Genomic DNA, 19,326 nt, shown 5'->3' on the forward strand with positions numbered 1-19,326 from the left:
CTAAGAATACCCAGTTTGGTGATGATGGTTAAGTTGCTATAAATATAACCTCAGTTTAAAAAATTGAATTCATGTTCCTTGATATTTTAAAGCCGGGTAGCTATTACTATAATCTGCCTTTGAGGGAGGATTAAGCTCATTGCATCTAAATTTCTTTTTCATACTTTATGTACTATCAGAGAGAAAATGAATATTGAAATCCATAGAGACAAATTGAAAGCTTGTCTCATAGACAGACAGACAGACACGCACATCAAAAATTGATCATGTTCAAAGGAAAAACAAAATCAGGCTAGAGACAAAGTAATATTTATGTGCTTTTATCCCCCACAACCATAATCTTCTGTGTTTGTCTCTTGTCTCTTCATTTTCCCCCTTTCTTTCTTTTCCCTTTCCTTTCTCTCCCCTTCCCTCTCCCCTCACTTTTGGGGATGGAACCCAGAAGGGCATACATGCAACTTTCTAAGTGTTTAGATAAGAAATTGACTGAATATAGTTGATTTGATCTCCTTAGATTTCCAATTTCAAAAAACAGTTATCAGGAGCCCAGTGAGTGATAAAGAACAAATTGCCCCATTTCCAAATCAAGCAAAATTCAGGCAAAAGAGATTAAAGCAACATTCTAAGTGGCTCAGAGATAACATTAAGGTATATGACAATTTGCGTTGGAAGTCTGTGGAACCAGAATGTAAGTGGGTGGAGCGTCTTTACCATGAAAGATGGAGTTCTTAGCAAAAGGAATCAAACTCTTGTATTGATATTGTACCTGGTGGTTTCAAAACTTATTTTCAGCCTCTCTTTTCTGGAAAATATTTGCCTGTATCATTGGATTCATTCCTGTTGAACAGAAAGTTGGTGGCAGTTGTGTTAACTTTGACACCCAAAGAAACTGTATAAATTGTGGATCTCACTAATGCTTCAATTGTTTTTCATGTGACATGTCTCCCTCTCATGCCAACTATGTGCCTTGTGGCAAATCCACTTGCATAAGTATGAGGGAATTGGGGTCCAAGTGCTCAGACCACTTCTGAGTTCAAAGTTAGACTCAGAAGAATGAAGACCCCAAAATGTAGATAGAAACTGGTGATGGGGGAAAGAGACAGCAATTGTGGATAATGTCTTTGGCGGCCGGGTTCGTCAAGGATTTTCGTTTTCATTACTATTCATTTCTCTAGCGCTTGTTTAATGATGTGGAGAAATAGTTCATTTCTGATATGTGAAGTGGCATGGTTATGTTTACAACTTCTTATTCCCAGAAGATTCTTACTGAGATATTTATGGATTAAACAATATGATGTCTGGGATTTGCTTCTAAATCATACAGGGAGGAAGGAGGTGAGTAGAAATGGAGAAAGCAAAACTGGTCAGGAGGTGATGGGCAATGAGTCCCCAGTTGGTTCCTTGTATAATTGTGTGCATCCTTGCACACATTTGTACCTTTTAAAAGGACTGCCTAATAAAAGTGGTGGGGGATATACTTGGTAAAACAGGCTAGACACTGAAAGGTAACAAACTTCAGTGCCAGGTAGCTCTGCTCTCCAGTTCCATGCTCTTCAGACTTTAATGACTGTAACTCTACCCGTGACCGGATTTTTGCATATATGCACCAGGCTCATTTGTTTGATTATTTATTTCTTTATTTATTTAAAATTATGTACATATACCACTGTACTATTAGCCATTAGAAAACATACACAAACATAAAAAACTAGATAAAAATAAACACAAGTATCATTCTAGTATGTTCTTCCTATATGCTAATGGACCTGGGCTTCAGGGAGAAGCCCCATGCTTAGTGAAAGGAAGGGGGCCCTTTGAGACTTTTGAACAGTAAAGACTGTTTAGGAGAACAGAAACTTACTTGAGTAGCCACAGGAAATATGAGATTGACTAGAAAGACCCAGAGCTATTTCCCTGAGGCTTCTCAAAGAACCACAATGGACTAGGAAGTTGTTCTAGCTAGATTTGCAATTTGAGAAAGGACCATCATTTCCTTGTAAGCTTCTTTTCAGTATATGCACTACACATAATGTGTTCTGCACACAGTCAGGATACAATATGCATAGAAAACAAACATCCTTCACATAGTATCTTGGGCAATATATGTAACACAACAATCATGATAATTATAATATCTAACATTGAATACTTATTCTCCATCAGATATTGTGGAAAGAACTTTGCAATACACAATTTTACTTAAAACTTGTGAAAACCCTATGGAAATAGATCTCATTACTGAAGTCCATTTCACAATAAGGAAATCGAGACTGCAAAAAAGATAGCTTTCTGAAGATGAAAGGGCTAGCGAATAGCAGGACCAAAATTTAAATCAAGATGTTTCAGATCCCAAGCCCCACATTTCATAACTTCTAAACCATAATGCCACCAGAAGGAACTAATATAGTGTCCAAACCAAGAGATCGTATAGATGATTAAATGAGATAATACATGTGATAATGTTTAGCACATTGTCTGACACAGAACACACGTCCTATTATTGTTTGTATTATAGTACACAGAATATTTACTACAATTTTCCACAGTAAACACCACTAAAGTCTCTCAATAGCAAAACACCAAATATTTAGAATTGTAATGAAATAATGTTTTATTATTTAATCAAACATTATTTATAATAACACATGTCTGAACGCCTTTCATTGATTACAATCTATAAATCTGTGGTGTGGCTTTTGCTGAGTCGCTGTGGACCTTGCTAGGCCTCCTGCACGGCAGGCTAGAAAAATGGGAAATATTGGTTCTTGCTATACTACTCTTATTCTAAGAAGCCATTTACATAAATAGAATGTGGAGAGCTTGACTACGGAGTGATCCAGGAACTACATATGTACATATCAATTTAACTTATGATCAAAGAGTTTGCCTTCTTTTGTTTTGATCCAAATATAGTTTTAGAGAGATGATAGTTGAGAACACACCTTTGTATTCCCTTAGTTTCACTTGAAATGATCCAAATTTGTCATGTTTCTGTTCCGATTTCATATTTCTATCAGCCAAATGAAGTATTCATTAAAGAAATACTACGTTTTGAATCATGGTTTCAATGATCAGAGTAGTCATCTCTCCTTGATTTACTGGAACACCCTAGATTTGAATTTTTGTCTCAGTAGTAGTAGGCTGTCCTTCCATGGTTTGTGTCTAGCCATAGCTCCAATAAGGTAGGTGCCACAGGAAGCTCTTAGAGCCGAGGGCTGGGAGCTGAAGGCTAAGATGTGCTTCGCAGGTGCTGGTGTATGGTCTGATTTACAATACTGGGTCTGTACTTTTTGTGATGATTATGTCTTCTGTTTTGTGTAATTCTATGAATATTTTACTAGGTGCTCTCTAAAGGAAGTCATAAGCTTCATGGTTGAATCAGAAGAAAAGAATGCCTTTGGTTTATGTATTTTGACGTTGAGTCAAAGCAGATCTCTCTTTTTCACTAAACAATTTAATTTTGGCCTTACTAATTCCGTTTATTTTATGCAATTAGATAAGCCATACCTTTAGCTACTGCTTAGGATCCTGCCCATTGTTTCCTCTGTTCTTCTGTTTGGGGAAGTTTTAAAGTCTAGAAATACTGTAAAGAGCGTTTATGTTGACACAATGGAATCTGCCCCACCCCCTGCCCATTTGCAGCATAAACCAAAATTAAATATGTGGGAATTCTTGGAAGAAAGCATTCAATAACAAAACACTATGAGCAAAAGTTAATTTATTATAGATATTTTCTAATAATTCATAATAGCTTCTTGACTTTTAAATATCCTTTTGCTAGTTCCAATGCTTAAAATCATAACTTTTAAAACACAAGAACTGTTTTATATACATTTTGATTTCTTTTCTATTTTTTCTTTTGATTTTTACTTCTAAATATGAATGATAGGGTCTCTAAGTATCCACTTGGAAGGAGAGGGAATAGGATTCATTGTTTTCCTCTAATATGGTAGAATTTAAAATTTCACATCATATGCCTGGAGTTTTGACTATATGAAAAATAGCCAAATGCCATCATTTTCTCATATATTCCTTTTACATGTAATATATGTATAATATAAACAGAATACATCTGATTGGGACATTTCAACATTTCATCAATGTAACTTCTATCTCCTATTTTATATAAAAAAACAAAATATACAGAGAGAAGAAAGGAGACATCTGTTCATTGTACACAGAAAGTAAAGAAAAGTTTATGTATGGCTTTGCAAAGGTAGATTATGATGTGACTTTCATATTTATTTATTTAAAAGCATCTTGAGAGAACGTGTTAGTGTGCTTACAAGAGCGGCCATGGTGGTTGAATGTCGCATCGATAGTCCAATACTAGGATCCCCAGTGGTCTTGCCAATGGCTGCCTCAGCAGCTTTCAGGAGACAAATATAGTTTATGACCACTTCATCAATCTTCGCTACAATTTCCTGCCGCTGTGTTTCAGAGTTCACGACTTTCACCAACCGCATACAAGCTTCTGTTAGGCAACAGAGCACTTGAAAACTGGAACTCATAGCTAAAAGCATCTCTTCCGGGCTTTTCTCGGCCATTGCCATTTTTCTACAGGCACTTCCCAACTGTCTGGACTCAATGGATAACAGTTGCTTATACTGAGAAAGTGTAAGGTCATATGCTTCAGGGCGTGATTCCTCCCTCTTCGCCTTGGTTGCCCTGACAAGGCAGAGCAGCTCATTGGCATCATTCTGGGCTTCAAGGAACCCATCGGGCATTCCATATGTGCTAGCCTTTAGGGCATTTATTCTTGCAATTCGGGCATCAAACGCCAGACTGCTGAAGTCCAAGTCATCTGGGCCACTGGAGTCTTCTGTCCAGACCTTCAGCATTGGCCCCCTCGACAGTTCTTGTTTCTGCAGTCCAATACCCAGAGATGACTTGCTGGGTTCCTGCATGGCTTGAGTTATCTGTGGTCGATAGAGGCAAGAGACCTGAAGGGTGGTCTCTTCCTCCTCTTCCTCCTCATCCCCATCTTCATCCTGCCCTTGGTTCAGAAAACAGTAGCTGAAGGGTCCTCGGCATCTCCAGTTGCTGCCCTCCAGCTTCCGCAAGGGTAGGGTCCTATACAGCTTTGAGTCTTTATGAGACACTGGGGACCTTTTGTGAAATTTTCCCTCAGAGGTAAAGTGCATCGAGCTTTGGGAAAAACTTTTGGTGAGCTTCTTCCCCAGGGGGAGTTCCGCTCGTCTTTCTGAACTGGCCTCATGTGCTTCTGTGATACCTGGATACTTCAAGCTGACTGCACCCTTGGTTCTCTCTTGGAAGGTCTCCAAACCTACAGGTCCTGAGAGGACACTGCTGCTTTGTCTGAGTGCCCTCTGGCTGGGGGGTGTCCTGAGGCTCCCCCCTCTCAGATCTGCTGGCCACCAGCTCACAGCCTCTCCAAATGCCTGGTTTGCTTGGGAGAAATCATTAGGGTCTTGATTTGGGCTTGGCACCTTTGATTCCAAGTGAATATTTGATGGTAGCAGGATGGGATCAGCTTCAGGGTGTTGAGACCAAGCTGAAGGCATGCCTCCTTGTCTCTCCTTCCCAGGCTCTGTCAAAGCTACACTAGGGGTAGTAGAAAAAACAGAGAGGGTCGTTAAGCATTCCCTGGGTGAACATTTTCACTGCTGCTTTATTCGATAGCTGTTATTTTTCAAGGGTCCATTTTAAAAGAGCTGCCATGTGTCAGGGCTACCCCGCTTCCCAAAGATTCCTCCCTGACTTCACATTACAGCTTCTGATGTCAACATATGGCAAGAACTAGTGAAGTCTATTACTCCTGGACCTACTGACCCAGATGAACTTGTCTAGAAATCTGAAACATTTGTATAGAGACAATTGCATTTCATGAATTTTCTTGCTCATGGTATGTACCTATGAAAGGTTAGACATATAGTTAGTAAATAAACATTACACTGCATATATTATTCCAACAAAATTGAGATTGAGATATTTAAGTTCCGTCTTAAGGGAGTTGGCTTAATTGTGGCACAGGTTACCATTTTTAAGGGTCCAAATTGAATTCTTGCTAATTAATTCAGCTACCTGTTTTAAAAGGACAGCATGAGTTGTGACATTTGCTTGGTATAGCGCTTAAGGTCAAGACACTAGGCAAGTTACTCAACTTCCATAGGAAAAAGAAGCGGTCATGTGAAGAAGAGCAAGAGGTAATGGAGGAAAAGGTTCTCTGCAAGCCATGGAGGGTTAAAGGGCACTGTTTGTATGATTTAGAGGTGACCGTGCTGCTAGACAATAAGTTGGGTAACATTCACAGTCAACTTTCCCAAGGCAGCCAAAGCTAACAGTGAGTTTGGGGGAGAACTAGAAAATCTTCTGAAGACTCTTAAGGATATTTTTTAAAGGTAGAACTAGAAATCAACCTGTATGAGATCTCAGTAACCTTTACTGGCCACTATGGGAAACATTAAGAGCTTCTACTTGGGTCACCTGATGACCAACCAAATAGGCCAGGAAGAGGGTGAGCCTGCTGGGTGGTCGGTTAGGGTGGACACAAGAAGTGTCTGTGTTATTAATTCTACTTGATATAGATTTAATTTGAGGGGCTCGTTATAACCCTTTATATTCTTCCCAACACTGATGTCCATAAAAGACATGAGACTATTACTTTAGGGAAGGTGTTCCCTAAGGGTGAGGGAAGAATCTATGACTCTGCTGAGACACAGAGAATCTTGACAAACCTCCAGCCTCCCTCCATGTCTGCTCTATGTCCTTCCCTAAACAACACAACAGAAAGACTAGAAAGGGGTTATCTCAGCAAGAAGGAAATGAAAGTGCCATGTGACCTTAAGCAATACTATGTTGTAGGCGGGAGTCATATGGGGATCTCTACACTAAGAACTCAGAACAGAATTTATGACTCCATCAAATCCTAAAGTAAGAGCAAAGCAAGATTATAATGAGAAAACCCTATTTCCCACATTGTTCCAGATTGAGAAGTCACTATTTATTGCCAATGAGTCAATGATTGCTTCTTAACAGCTCTGTGGCCTCTTTTCTACCTTTTACTCTATACTTTTAGGTTTGTTGTAAATAAGGTTCCCAGTGTTCCTGGCACATAAAATAAAACACTAAATCCATCATTGCTGTACCTGTGGTTTCCTTAATCTTGGGCAATCGATGGCATCCATCTCTCAAAGTGCCAAACAGGGGGTCGGCATTAATGGCTGTGTGCAGAGCAGGCACTGACATGCGCGGGCACATTCCTTCTGTCTGTGGGTGTAATTCCTTGAAGGTGGCTCCATGGTTGGGATGGCCAGGGACTCTCTCATCCGGTGAAATATAACTCCCTCCTTTCCCAGAAGCATCTGGAATCAGGTGCTTGGCCATGGAGGGGCAGAGGGGCGATTCCACAGGAGTGGCACAGGTACTACTACCGCTGCCTGGGCCACAGCCTGTGTCCACTGAAGAGCCTTGAGAGCTCTGTAGAGAAAAATGGCCCTCACTCTGCAGGGATGACATCCGCTTGGCCAAATGGTAGTCACAAAGGCGGGCCACGCTATCTTCAGCCTCAGGAAGCTTAGTGGCATGGTCACAAGTGGGCGAATCAGCATCTTCAGGGTTTTCTAAGTCTTTGGCTGAGGCCACGCAGGCCATGTCTGTTAGGAAGCGGTCCCCTTGGTCAAGTCCTGAACTGTCATCAGCCTCTCCTTCCACAGCACCCTCATCCTTCCCTTCGGCCTCCCTGTTTCCCAGACCCGGACCTCTTGGAAAAGTTTTCATGGCTGGTGCTTCCACGCCGCTTTTCTCTACCACTCCACTATCAGAGGCCACATACCATCTTTGGCTGTCCTTGCGAAAGGCAGTTCTCTCCAGGTTAAAAGTGCTGAGGTGTGGACTGTCTCTCGAAGACACAGTGCCAACTTTGCCTTTGGTGTCCTCCTCCATCTCTGCCATTTTGGTTCCTTGCTGCTTTTTCCCTGGCACATTCCCACTCAGGGAGGCTTTGCCCTCTCCCTCAGCAAGTTTGCTTTTCCTTTTGCTGGTACAGGAATATGTCACTGACCCCATATGCAGTTTGCTAAAATAGTCCGTGACCGACTTGGTCTCCATGGTTTCTGGCTCCATTTCCATGTGGTCTGTATGAAGAATCTGCTTGGAAGGCACAACTTTGGGTGGGAGGTCGGTCGCTGGGCGAGCAGCCAGGCCATGGGAGGACTTTGGAGGCAAGCCCACTGAAGGGGCCTTGGAGGTGGGGAACTCTGTCTGCTCTTCTGCCAGAGGGTGATAGCCTTCGTGAGTGGCCAAGAACATGCGGGAGAGACTTTCCGACTGCTTCTGGGCTGCGGCTAGCTCAGAACCCTCTGTCATTTCAGAAGAGTTAGTCTCATTGCCCGAGTCTGATGAAGACTCAGGGCTATAAGCCCGCAAGATGGCTACACCTGTATGCCATAAAAAACAAGAAGCAGTTAATGGCCGGAGCAGAGGCACCTAGAGACATGCAAGAAAATGTGACTCATTATTATTACAAAAATGAAAACAAACAACCACAATGACCAAAATAACAAAATAAAAAAAACAAGATGTTTTTCCCTTTACAATAAGGACTCTGATTTTATTGCACAGTTGTTCCAGAGAAGGGGAGGTGCGCCGTAATTTATTTTTAAATTAGCAACAAAGGAAATCACCTAACACAAAACCCCCATGATGATATATTTACGGATCAGCATATTTATGGAATGGGACACGTATGAAATGGAAAACATCACAGAACAGGACTCCAAGGACAAATGGCTCAAAAGGATGAGATGACAATGGTTATCAGTGAATAAATGTAACAATGGTGAAAGAACCTGAACTGTCTCCCTTCTGTTCTTCGGAGAGAGCTTCTAGGGCTTCTAGTGTGGAAACGACAGTAGGGTCCAGTCCCTTCTCACACTTGCCCTCTGCGCTGGTGGGCACAGCATCAATGAGGGACACAGGAATCTCCTCATTCTGTAGGCCGCTGCTTTGTTCCTTTTCCTCTTGGAAGGATGTTGCCTGGCTCTGAGTGTCCTCCTCATCAGAACTGTCTCTAAAGCCAGGTGGGGGAGCAGCGATGGCCATGTTCAGAGAACGCAGGAGGAAGTCATCCTCATTGTCATCGCCTTCTGGAGGAGGCAGGGTCGTGAGGTCAATGATGTCATCACTTGATCCGGACAGGTCAAGGATGGCTGGTTGATTCATCTCACCCACCACAAGGTCCTCCTCACAGCTCACCTCATCTTCCTCTTCTGCATCATCAGTGTTTTCTGCGTAACAGATGTCATGTAAGAGGGGCTCCTCTATCCCTTCAGGGGCTTCAAAGTTCTTCACATCACCAATGTTTGCATATACAGAATTTGCCACAAACTGGATGCTGTCTGTGTCCGGAGTGAGGTCCAGGTTTTTCATGTCATTGGCACTGCTGATGTAGAGATTCCTCTGCTTCTCTAGCATTTCTGGATTCTCGTCTAACAGTCTTTCATAGCCTAGAGTTGGGGGACTCATGCCATCATCCAGGGCAAGATCTCCAAAAATAAAGGACACTTTAGCTCCTCGTGGGGATTCCTGTGCTTTCTTAAGAGTGTCTGGTCCTGAGAGGGTCAGCAGGGACCGCTGAGCTAGGTTTCTGTAGTCAGCTTCACAGGGGGCATCTCCTGGCTGAGTCAGTGGTTGGCTAAGTTCATCAGAACTGTATGAGTTGTCAATGTATAAATGCCGGTGCTCTTTGGGACATAAGGTGCTGTCTGTCATCTCAACTGTCTTCTGCTTAGAATCTATATATGTGATTTGGGCTTCTTGTTCCCCTTCGCCAATGAAGGTGGTCATCTGGGGCATACAGTTCCAATCAGGGCCAAGGACATTGTGTTTGCCTTTATTTTCTGTTCCTAAAGAGAAAGAATTAGGTAGATAGGTTATTATGCTGTATGGTTTTAGGGATGGTAGAGGCTCTGTCTGTCTGTCTGTCTTTCTCTCTGGTATGCAGTATATACATATGTGTATATGTGGGTATGCTCAGCCATGAGTGTGCACATAGAAACCAAACAAATGACTGCTATCTAACTCTATCATTTTTCATCTTATATTTTCCAGTCAGGGTCTCTCACTGAACCCAGAGCTTGGTGATTCAGTTACTGGTGACTCACCAGTAATTCTCTGGGGTTCACTTTCCATTGTTGGGGTATAGTTGTAGACCACCAGACATGGATTTTCATGCGGTTACTACGAACCCAAATGCAGGCTTTCATGTTTGCACAACAGGCATCTCATCCACTCAGTCATCTTCCCAGTCCTGTCTGTGTTTCATAATTTATTTATTATTTATTTATTTATTTGTTTGTTTATTTATTTATTTTTTGATTTTCAAGACAGGGTTTCTCCGTAGCTTTTTTGGTTCCTGTCCTGGAACTAGCTCTTGTAGACCAGGCTGGCCTTGAACTCACAGAGATCCACCTGCCTCTGCCTCCCGAGTGCTGGGATTAAAGGCGTGTGCCACCACCGCCCGGCCTGTGTTTCATAATTTAATGGCTTGTACTATCACAGTGTTAGTACATCACCCAGCATTCCAAATAGGGTATTACTTGATGTAAGCTCCAGATGTTAGATTCCTTGGTTAGGAGACTTGTCCTTAACCAAATTGACATTGCATAAATTAGAGTTGCTATTTAATAACTAGCATCTTAGAGGAGAGGATGATATTTTAATCCTACCCTTGTTACTGTTATTGGGCCTCAATAATGTCTATGAACAGAAATACGTAAAATGACTTTTACAGTCTTTAAAGGTAATATTCCTTTAATAATTCCCAGAAATTATTTCATTTATTTTGTGAAGTGATATCTAACATTCTGTACTTGGTGAAAGATGATAACAGATTTCCTCTTCCTTGGGTTATGAGAAAGGCAAGGATCTCCATAGTTCTCTCACATTTATGAGGAAACAATGTAGTAAATCTATTTTCAGCCTACTTGAACCTTAGTGGGTATAATATATTCATATATAAATGCCAGTATTCGTATTTATATGTATGTGTATATGTGTATAGAATACATAAGATAGATCCTTCACAGGACCTCCTTTCAGCTATTTCTGGTCAAATTTAATATTTGGGCTCATTTCAACATTTGTTTGCATCATGAGAACTTGCGACGATTTCCTTGATGTTTCTCACCAATTAAAATTGCAAAACACAAATTTAAATATTATTGTGTCATTTGCTCTTCAAGGGTGTTTTAATGTGGAATTTACATGTGGAGATTTACTCTGATATTTAACAAGAGCAAAAAGTAGGTCATTCTGTGGCTATTGTTGTGTCGATTCCAGAAGCAACATTCTGAGGAAAATTCAGAGCCCTACTATCTTGTCCTCTGTTTTTCAGACTGTCCTCAGTCCCATATTTGGGGCATACTGACCTCAGGTATATGTGACATTTGGAAAAGAAAGTCAGTTTTACTAGAGTAGTGTTTTGTTCTTCACAAATTATATAATGTTGTGCAATAATACACTGGCCATATTTGCATCTTACTTTGCAATCAAACTGTCAACCTTGTTTCATCAAAAACAATAAATAGATCATGATACTCTAAGCGTGTTTGTATGTGTGCATGTGTGTATATGTGCGCACACACACATGTGTATAGGACTGATTGTTGCCAAGAGACAGAATAATTAGCAGAGCTTCATTGTAACATGGCCATAAATTTAGACAAGAATTTGGGAAAGACTTTCTAGAAAGAGGGTCAAATAGTAAATATTTGATGTTTCTGAGACCAATTTTAACATAACAGTAGCCAGAGATGAAAGATAGGTAAACACATGGGGGTATGGGTTGAATGGCAGTTGGCAGTCTCTGAAAGACATGTCCACTTGAAGAATGTTTCTTTATTGAATGTGTGACCATATTTGGAAAATAGTTTTATTTACTTAATTAAGGATTTTGATATGAGATTATCCTGAATAATTTGTGCAGTTTCTTAATCCAGTGGCAAGTAGCTTTAAGGCAGAAGAGAAAGAAAAGAATTTGGGCTACACAGGGAAGAACTGAAGGCCATGTGAAGACACAGGCAGCGGCTAGAATCACTGTTCTAACCTCAAGGAATGCTGGCAGCTATCAGTGATAGGAAGGAATAGGAAATATCTTCACTTAGATCTATTGGAGGAAGCCAAGATATGTCTACACCCCTTGATTTTAGTTTACAGCTTGATTTTAGACCTCTGGCCTTCAAACAATGAAAGAGTCAATTTCTGATTCTTTTTCCACGTCATCACATTTACAATTATTTCTTGTCAGAACCTCAGGCAAGTGATATAATATATATGGCTTCATTTCAATAAAACTTTATTAATAAGAACAGGAGTCAGCCCATTTGTCCTGGTTTTCTAACTCTTGAGTTTGAATAATAATTATACTAAATAGGTCAGAAAGCTTAGCACCAATTACACGTATTTAGAGTTTCCTAATGCTAATAAATGCATATGTATGCGGGGTTCGGGATTTTGAAACGTTTAAAGGTAAAATTTCAAGATAGGATAAAAATGTTAGCTTATAGGTTCTTATTAGAAGGCATTGAATAAAGCCTATTTCAACTTGAAATAAGAAAAAATACCTGTGCTCCATTTGGGCTTTTTTCTACAGTGTACACTATTTACCTTCTTGGAATGGTTCAGGAGACCTAGAAGACTCTGGGATGGGAATTGTGGCTTAGCCTTCACTGAACTAAGCATGAAGTGTAATGACTAATCTCCATTGTTGACTTACTGATTTTCCAGCCTCTGGGAGACCCGCTTACTGAAGGTGTTTACAAAAAGGTGTTAACAGTGCAGGGGAGACACAACCTGAATGTGGATGACAGTGTCCCATGGGCTTGGGTACCAAACTGAACAATAATGACAAAGTGCTGAATGCTAACCTAGCAGTCAGTACTCTTGGCCTCCCGACTGCTGATGTGATGTTCTCAACTGTCTCAGGTTCCTGCCCCCATGCCTTCCCTGCTAGGTTGGACAGTATCTTTCCCTGCTGTGTTGGGCAGTAGCCTCAAACTGCTAGCCAAGGTAAACTTTTCCTTAAGCAAGTTTGTGTCAGGGATTTGTTCACAGCAATGAGCAAGGTAACTGATATCCGACCTTTGCTCTTTATCTTTCCTCTATCTCAGGAGACCTTCTGGGAATTTCCAAAGCAGGGGTAGGGTTACTACTAGCCATTACAGCTCCTAAGTATCCTAGTTTACCTGTCAAGAAGTAACTTAGGGCAGCAAAGGTTTTCATTCTAGTTTACAATCGATCACAGACAGCGGCAAATCAAGGTGACAGGATCTAATGACAATCTCTTCACAGCCAAGAGCAAAGAGCAATGAATGCATTGCCATTGCTAGTGCTAAGCATACTTCTTCCACTCTATTTTATTTATTTATTTTTTGAGACAGGGTTTCTCTGTGTAGTTTTACAGCCTGGCTAGTCTCAAACTCACAGGGATCCACCTGTTTCTGCTTCCCAAGTGCTGGGATTAAAGGTGTGTGCCACCATTTCCTGGTACTTCTTCCATCCTTATACAGTACAGTACATAAATCCTGGGAATGATACCACCCACAGTAGACTCAATTTTCCCATGCCAATTAACACAATCAAGAAAATCCTTTCCAGACATGCCCATAGGCCAGCTAGACAGCTCCTCATCGGATCTCCTTGTGGTGGTTTGAAAAGGAACAGTTCCCATAGACCCATATATTTGAGTGCTTAGTCATTGGGGAGTTTCACTACTCGACAGCCACTAGGAGGTGTGGCCTTGGAGTAGATATTGCTTGTTGGAGAAAGTATGTTACTTGGGGCAAGCTTTGAGGTTTCAAATATTCAAGCCAGTATCTTCCTCTTTTTGTTGGCTGTGGATCCAGATGTAGAACATTCAAGCTATTTCTCCAGTACTATGTCTGCCTGAATGACACCATGCTTCCCACCATGATGGCGATGGACTAAACTTCTGAACTGTAAGCCTTCTCTAATTAATGCTGTTTTTAAAGGCGTTACCATGGTCATGGTGTCTCTTCGCAGAAGTAGAACATTGACTAAGATACTCTCCTAACAGGTTATTCTAGATTATGTCAAGATGACAACTTATTTTATGTCCAAGGCCTTAAGCCTTAGGCAATCTTGATGCAGGATCAAACTGAGAGCTAACTGACTATCACACTTAAGACCCAGGCTATTATTCACCTTAGGCCTAGTGCTTTAACATTTTGTTCTTTCGGTGGCTTGTCTGTGCCACTCCGTTAGAGTGACGAATGTGTAGAGAGCACATATCTGTACCTTCATTCTTGCGATAGCGTTGAGCAAGACCACTGAGAAGCTAAACCTTTATTCTTTCTCCCAGTAATAATGCCTTTAACAACTAAGTCATTTTGCCTCCCACTTTCAACTGCACATCCCATCATGTGTTCCTAAAAGCTGGACAGCAGCAAGACTTCTATAACCATTTTTAGAGTGGTCAGTTTCCTTTTGTTCTTGCACCTGTAGAATTTCAACAGCTTATGGGGGAAAAAGGATTTATTTTCTGGGTAAACTTTATGATTTGAAAATAAAAAGCCAGACACCAGTTTTCCGATGTGAAAAGATTGCATTAAATTGCCCAACTGTTCTTTGGAATCTCAAAGGTCATTGTTGAATGGCTGTAAATCTCCCTCAATGAAAAACATGGTTGTAAAAATGTTCACCACAAGACTCTCTGTATGTACTTACCACTTCCTTTTCATTTTGTCCTTAAATTTTTTTTTTGTTATTTGACCCAGGGGATGGAACTCAGAATCCTGTGCATGGTAGGTAATTGTTTTACCACAAGCTGCATCCTTGGCCCTTTCATTTTGGCTCATTTATATCTCTCAGGGCTTCTCCTCTCTGTATTTCTTTGATTTTCATTATTATTTTGTATCGTCCCCCAATGACTATTATTAGAATCACTAAAAATCATTTTAAGCATTGCACACAGATTTTTTTTTTCTAATTCTTACTTCCCAAGCTAATTTTTTTAGTAGAATTATGTGACTGAGGTAACTCAAACTTCAAGAATTTTGAAAATCCATACCACTTAAAGTGGCCTGGAAATTAAAGGTGCCCTCAGAGTATCTTTCTTTCTTCTCTTTATTTCTTTTGGTATGGCTGCCCCTTATCCATGGCTAAAACTCCTTCTGTGTTTCCCAACGATCACAATAAACATTACACAAGTCTACATGTACAGATATATATTCTATAGTGAAGATTTATGTTTTGGGTTCAGTTTGAAAATGAAATAATGTTTCTTTTTGCCTTTTAGAAATAGCGAAAATGATTTTGTTCTCAAGAATTCTTTATACATACATACATGTGTGTGTGTGTGTGTGTGTGCATGTGCACACTATGGCAAGCATGTACAGGGTAGAGGACAACTTATAAAAGTTAGTTCTATCCCTCCACCATGTGGGTCCTGGAGATCAAACTCAGAATTTTAGGTTTAGCAACAAGTACTATCTCATCAGCCTATAATTCTTTTTATTTCTTCTTCTTCTTCTTCTTCTTCTTCTTCTTCTTCTTCTTCTTCTTCTTCTTCTTCTTCTTCTTCTTCTTTTTCTTCTTCTTCTTCTTCTTCTTCTTCTTCTTCTTTGTCTTCTTCTTTGTCTTCTACTACTACTACTACTACTACAGTTGTTATTATTTTGAGACAGTCTTCTTGTGTAGCTCTAGCTGACCTGGAGTTTTCTATGTAACTAAGGCTAACCTCAGACTTGTGGTTATTCATAATAATTTTCCACTGAGTAAATTCTGGGTACTTGGATTACAGGTGTGCTACTATGTCTAGATGGCAGATCTCAATTTTCTAAAAACAGAATCCCTATTTGTGGGACCCTTGATTCTAATTGTTTTCATTGTTCAGTTCTGACTTGCAACGTAGCATCTCTTAGCTATATTTATTGGTCATCTACTCAGTCAGAAGAAGATGAAGACTGTGGAGAAAGTCACGAAACAAATTATAACTACTTAAACTCACTGGAACAGCTAATTTAACACCTATGACCCTCCCTGACCTTACTCTGGTATAACTTTTGTCCTATCAAGTGGCTGGCATGAACTATGTGATATTTTTGCCTTATCATATGGCTACTAGGTGGTGCCAGGGTAGAAGAGATTCCTTCTGGAACGTCCAAGTCCAAACTGTGTGTGGTGACTCACACTGAGAATTCCAGCACTCTGGAGGCAAAGCCAGGAATGCCATGACTTGAGGTTAGCCTGGGACATGGTGAGTTCCAGGCTAGCTTGGGTTGTACATTTTGTCTTCCTAAATAAACACATACACACATAAGTAAATTTGTGACTTTATAAAATGTCAAAGCTGTAGTCTAGGATTTTAAAGGAAGAGACACTCTACAGCAGGGGACTTAATTCTCAGGGTTCTGGCTAAATAAGCGTGGGGCAGAAAAAATGTAGTCACAGGACCATGACAGTAGCTTAAATGGCAGAGTGTCTGTCTAATATAGAAGACTAGGTGAGGATCTGGGTTCTATCCCACAAGCACCAAGAATAAAAGAAAGAATGGGAAAAGGACTGTCAAGAGTTCACAGCAATAAAACCACTGTCTTTGAAGTGAGTGCCTGTCATTTCCAAGTTACATTCCAACTGCAATGGGTAAATCAGCATGTTGTTTAATTGTTATCAATGCCATCAGTTCTTAAAGGTTCCATGTTATATTTGGATATTACATTTTTTTAAAAAGTGCAACCCTAAATTTTCTCTTTTCTTCATGGTAACGGGGATTGAAACAAGGGTCTCACATGTGCTAGGCAGACATTCTACACAATTTCTCTCTCTCTCTGATCATATGTGTCTGTATATGCAGGCATGCATATGTCATAGTATGCATGTGGGGCTCAAAAAACAGCTGTAGGTATTGGTTCTTGCCTTCTACTGTGTTTAAGGCAGGGTCTCTTTCTTGTTTGCTGCTGAGCTGTATAATCCAGGCTAGCTGGCCCATAAGCTCTCAAGGATTCTTTTGTCTCTGCCTCCTATTTTGTTGTAGGGGCACTGGGAACACAGACATATATTATGTCTAGTTTCATGTGAATTTTGAGCATTGGAACTCAGGTCCTCATGTTTGTATGAAACACACTTCCCATCTCCCCAGCCCTTGGAACCAGTATTCCTAAGTATAAGACTTTACTTTTGAATTCTGTTCCTGATTACTATTGTTGGGGAAGTTCTCAATAGTTAGGTACGAGGGTCAGTAATTCATGAATTTAGGAAGAAAATACCTGTGTCCTGTGTGCCTGCATTTTTCTTGTTGGCCATGTTAAATATTGATCTCCTGGAGTCCACAAGCAGCCGGTAGTATCCAGCCGTCAGACAGGCCAGGTTCATGGCATCTGATGACTCCATAAGGAGTATGATGGGCTGTACAACAAAGAAATGCACAAGAAAGTATTTTTTATTAAAGTATTTCCCCATAGAGTACTTATAAATGCTTATGAACTGTAAGCGAATGAAGCTACTGAGTAAACATTCCATTGGAGAAATATAAATGAGGGGGAGAAACTCAGAGACAACACAAGGTTGCCTTACTGAGAAAACCTTTAGGAGACATGATTGTTGAAGCCTGTTGCCTTCACAGAGGAGTTGACATATCTAGCAGAAGAGCTCTGAGAGAAACAGGGGACCGACCTAGCCCGAGTCACACTTTTAAGTAGAGAGGAGTGGATTAAAGGTATTAGAATCAATGGGAAAGATTTTCTGCAGAGCAAATGAGAATGCACCCGTACTCTGCAGCAGGAAATATGACCATAACAGAAACAACATAGAGTTCACATATGCTCATTGTGAATATATGCACTGAACTTAAAATTCCCTTCCAACTCATTCTAGACAAAAAAAAAAAAAAAACCAAGTACCAAGCTCCATGAAACATTGGTTTTCTTTTTACAATAGCTAAACGTCTGAAGAGTAATAGTTAAGGCTGCTATTTTAGTTACCAAGAATTAAGCCTATGATGTGAAAACATCAGGAATATTAAACTTGAGATTCATGGGGCTGAAGAGATATCTCTGGTCGAAAGCTAGGACTGCTCTTCAGGGGCCCTTGAGTTTGGTCTCCTACACTTCTAGTTGGTGGCTCCCAACTGTCTGTAACTCCAGTTTGGGAAAGCCAATGTCCCCCCCCCCTCTGTGTGTGTGTGTGTGTATGTGTGTGTATGGGTACACACATACACACACACACACACACACACTTCAGAAAATCTCTTTGAAAATGTAAGATCTGTGGTGAAAATGAGTGTTCAAGAGAAATGAAATGCAAGTCAGAATTGAGACTGTAACTGTGTGGAAAGTGTCAAAGAGCTGAGTAAAGATTGTTTCTAAAAGAAGTTGTAAATTTCCACAAATGTAAACTAGAGCTGAGAGCTGGGAAGAGGCACTGTTAAAACTGGAAGCAATGAGCTTTTAAGAGGCCATGTATCTTGGGTATGGAATGAAACGCTGATAGGATAATATTTCTCATTGGCTTGCAATGATGTGTTCTTGTTGGAAGAAAGAGCAAAGGATACAGAAATGTGGGAACAGAAGAAAGCAGACAACAGAAAAGATCAAGAGAAGAAAGTGACTGGTCTCTATTTCTCACTCTTAGAAGTAGTACACTGGCCAGGTACTGTGCCCTTGATTATTGGAACAACACTTGCCATCCAAAATTCATGAACTGTCATTTCCACCAGAACTGCAGTCCCTGCTTAATCTTTAAGCCATCCCATCATCATCAGTCAGTCAAGAGATGAGACCTGTAGCTGGAAGTATTTTCTGTCCTGCTGGCTCCCCTGGACTAGTTTTTCTCTGGCTGCCTGTTCCTGAAGTTGCTTATGAAATAACCATTCTAAGGCTTATTATCAGTTTTATTGTTTAGCCAATGTCTTGGGCTTCTTACTGGTTAGCTATAACTATAAATTAACCCATTTCTATTAATCTGTGTATTGCCACAGGCTGTGGTTTACTGGTGCAGCATGTTACTCCTTTGTGGGCTACATGGCATCTCCTCAACTCTGCCTACTCTCTATCTATCTATCTATCTATCTATCTATCTATCTATCTATCTATCTATCTATCTATCTATCTTTATTTGAACTTCCCGCCTAGTTTTACTCTGCTAAACCATTGGCCAAAAGAGCTTTATTCATTAATGAATAAAAGCAACACATATATGGAAGGACGTCCCACATCATCTTCCCTCTTGTCTAATTAAAAATATTTTTTAATTTTAACATAGTAACATTATATATAACAAAACAGTTCTTTCTGTTCTTGTCTTTGTGAGAAAATAGAAAATACCCATCTTCATTAAGTCAAGAGACCT

The 19,326-nt window shown here is 40.4% G+C and overlaps 1 protein-coding gene across 9 annotated transcripts in view; it reads right to left on the reverse strand.

The window, feature by feature from the left end:
- Positions 1–1,652: 1,652 nt before the first annotated feature.
- The window catches only part of Frmpd4 (FERM and PDZ domain containing 4), a 644,634-nt gene continuing 626,960 nt past the window's right edge, over positions 1,653–19,326 (reverse strand). For 5 of the 9 annotated variants that reach the window (XM_075956800.1, XM_075956799.1, XM_075956798.1 and 2 more), the window contains 4 exons: positions 17,247–17,385; positions 8,811–9,866; positions 7,110–8,399; positions 1,653–5,560 (listed from right to left, as the gene is read on the reverse strand). In XM_075956800.1, the coding sequence (XP_075812915.1) occupies positions 4,242–5,560; positions 7,110–8,399; positions 8,811–9,866; positions 17,247–17,385 (3,804 nt within the window). In that variant the 3' untranslated portion in view covers positions 1,653–4,241. Of the gene's footprint in view, positions 5,566–7,109; positions 8,400–8,810; positions 9,867–17,246; positions 17,386–19,326 lie in introns of all 9 variants that reach the window. The other 4 variants (XM_075956804.1, XM_075956805.1, XM_075956803.1 and 1 more) reach the window with 1 other exon arrangement.

This window comes from Microtus pennsylvanicus, chromosome X (assembly GCF_037038515.1).
Source record: "Microtus pennsylvanicus isolate mMicPen1 chromosome X, mMicPen1.hap1, whole genome shotgun sequence".
Classification (NCBI taxonomy): Eukaryota; Metazoa; Chordata; class Mammalia; order Rodentia; family Cricetidae; genus Microtus; species Microtus pennsylvanicus.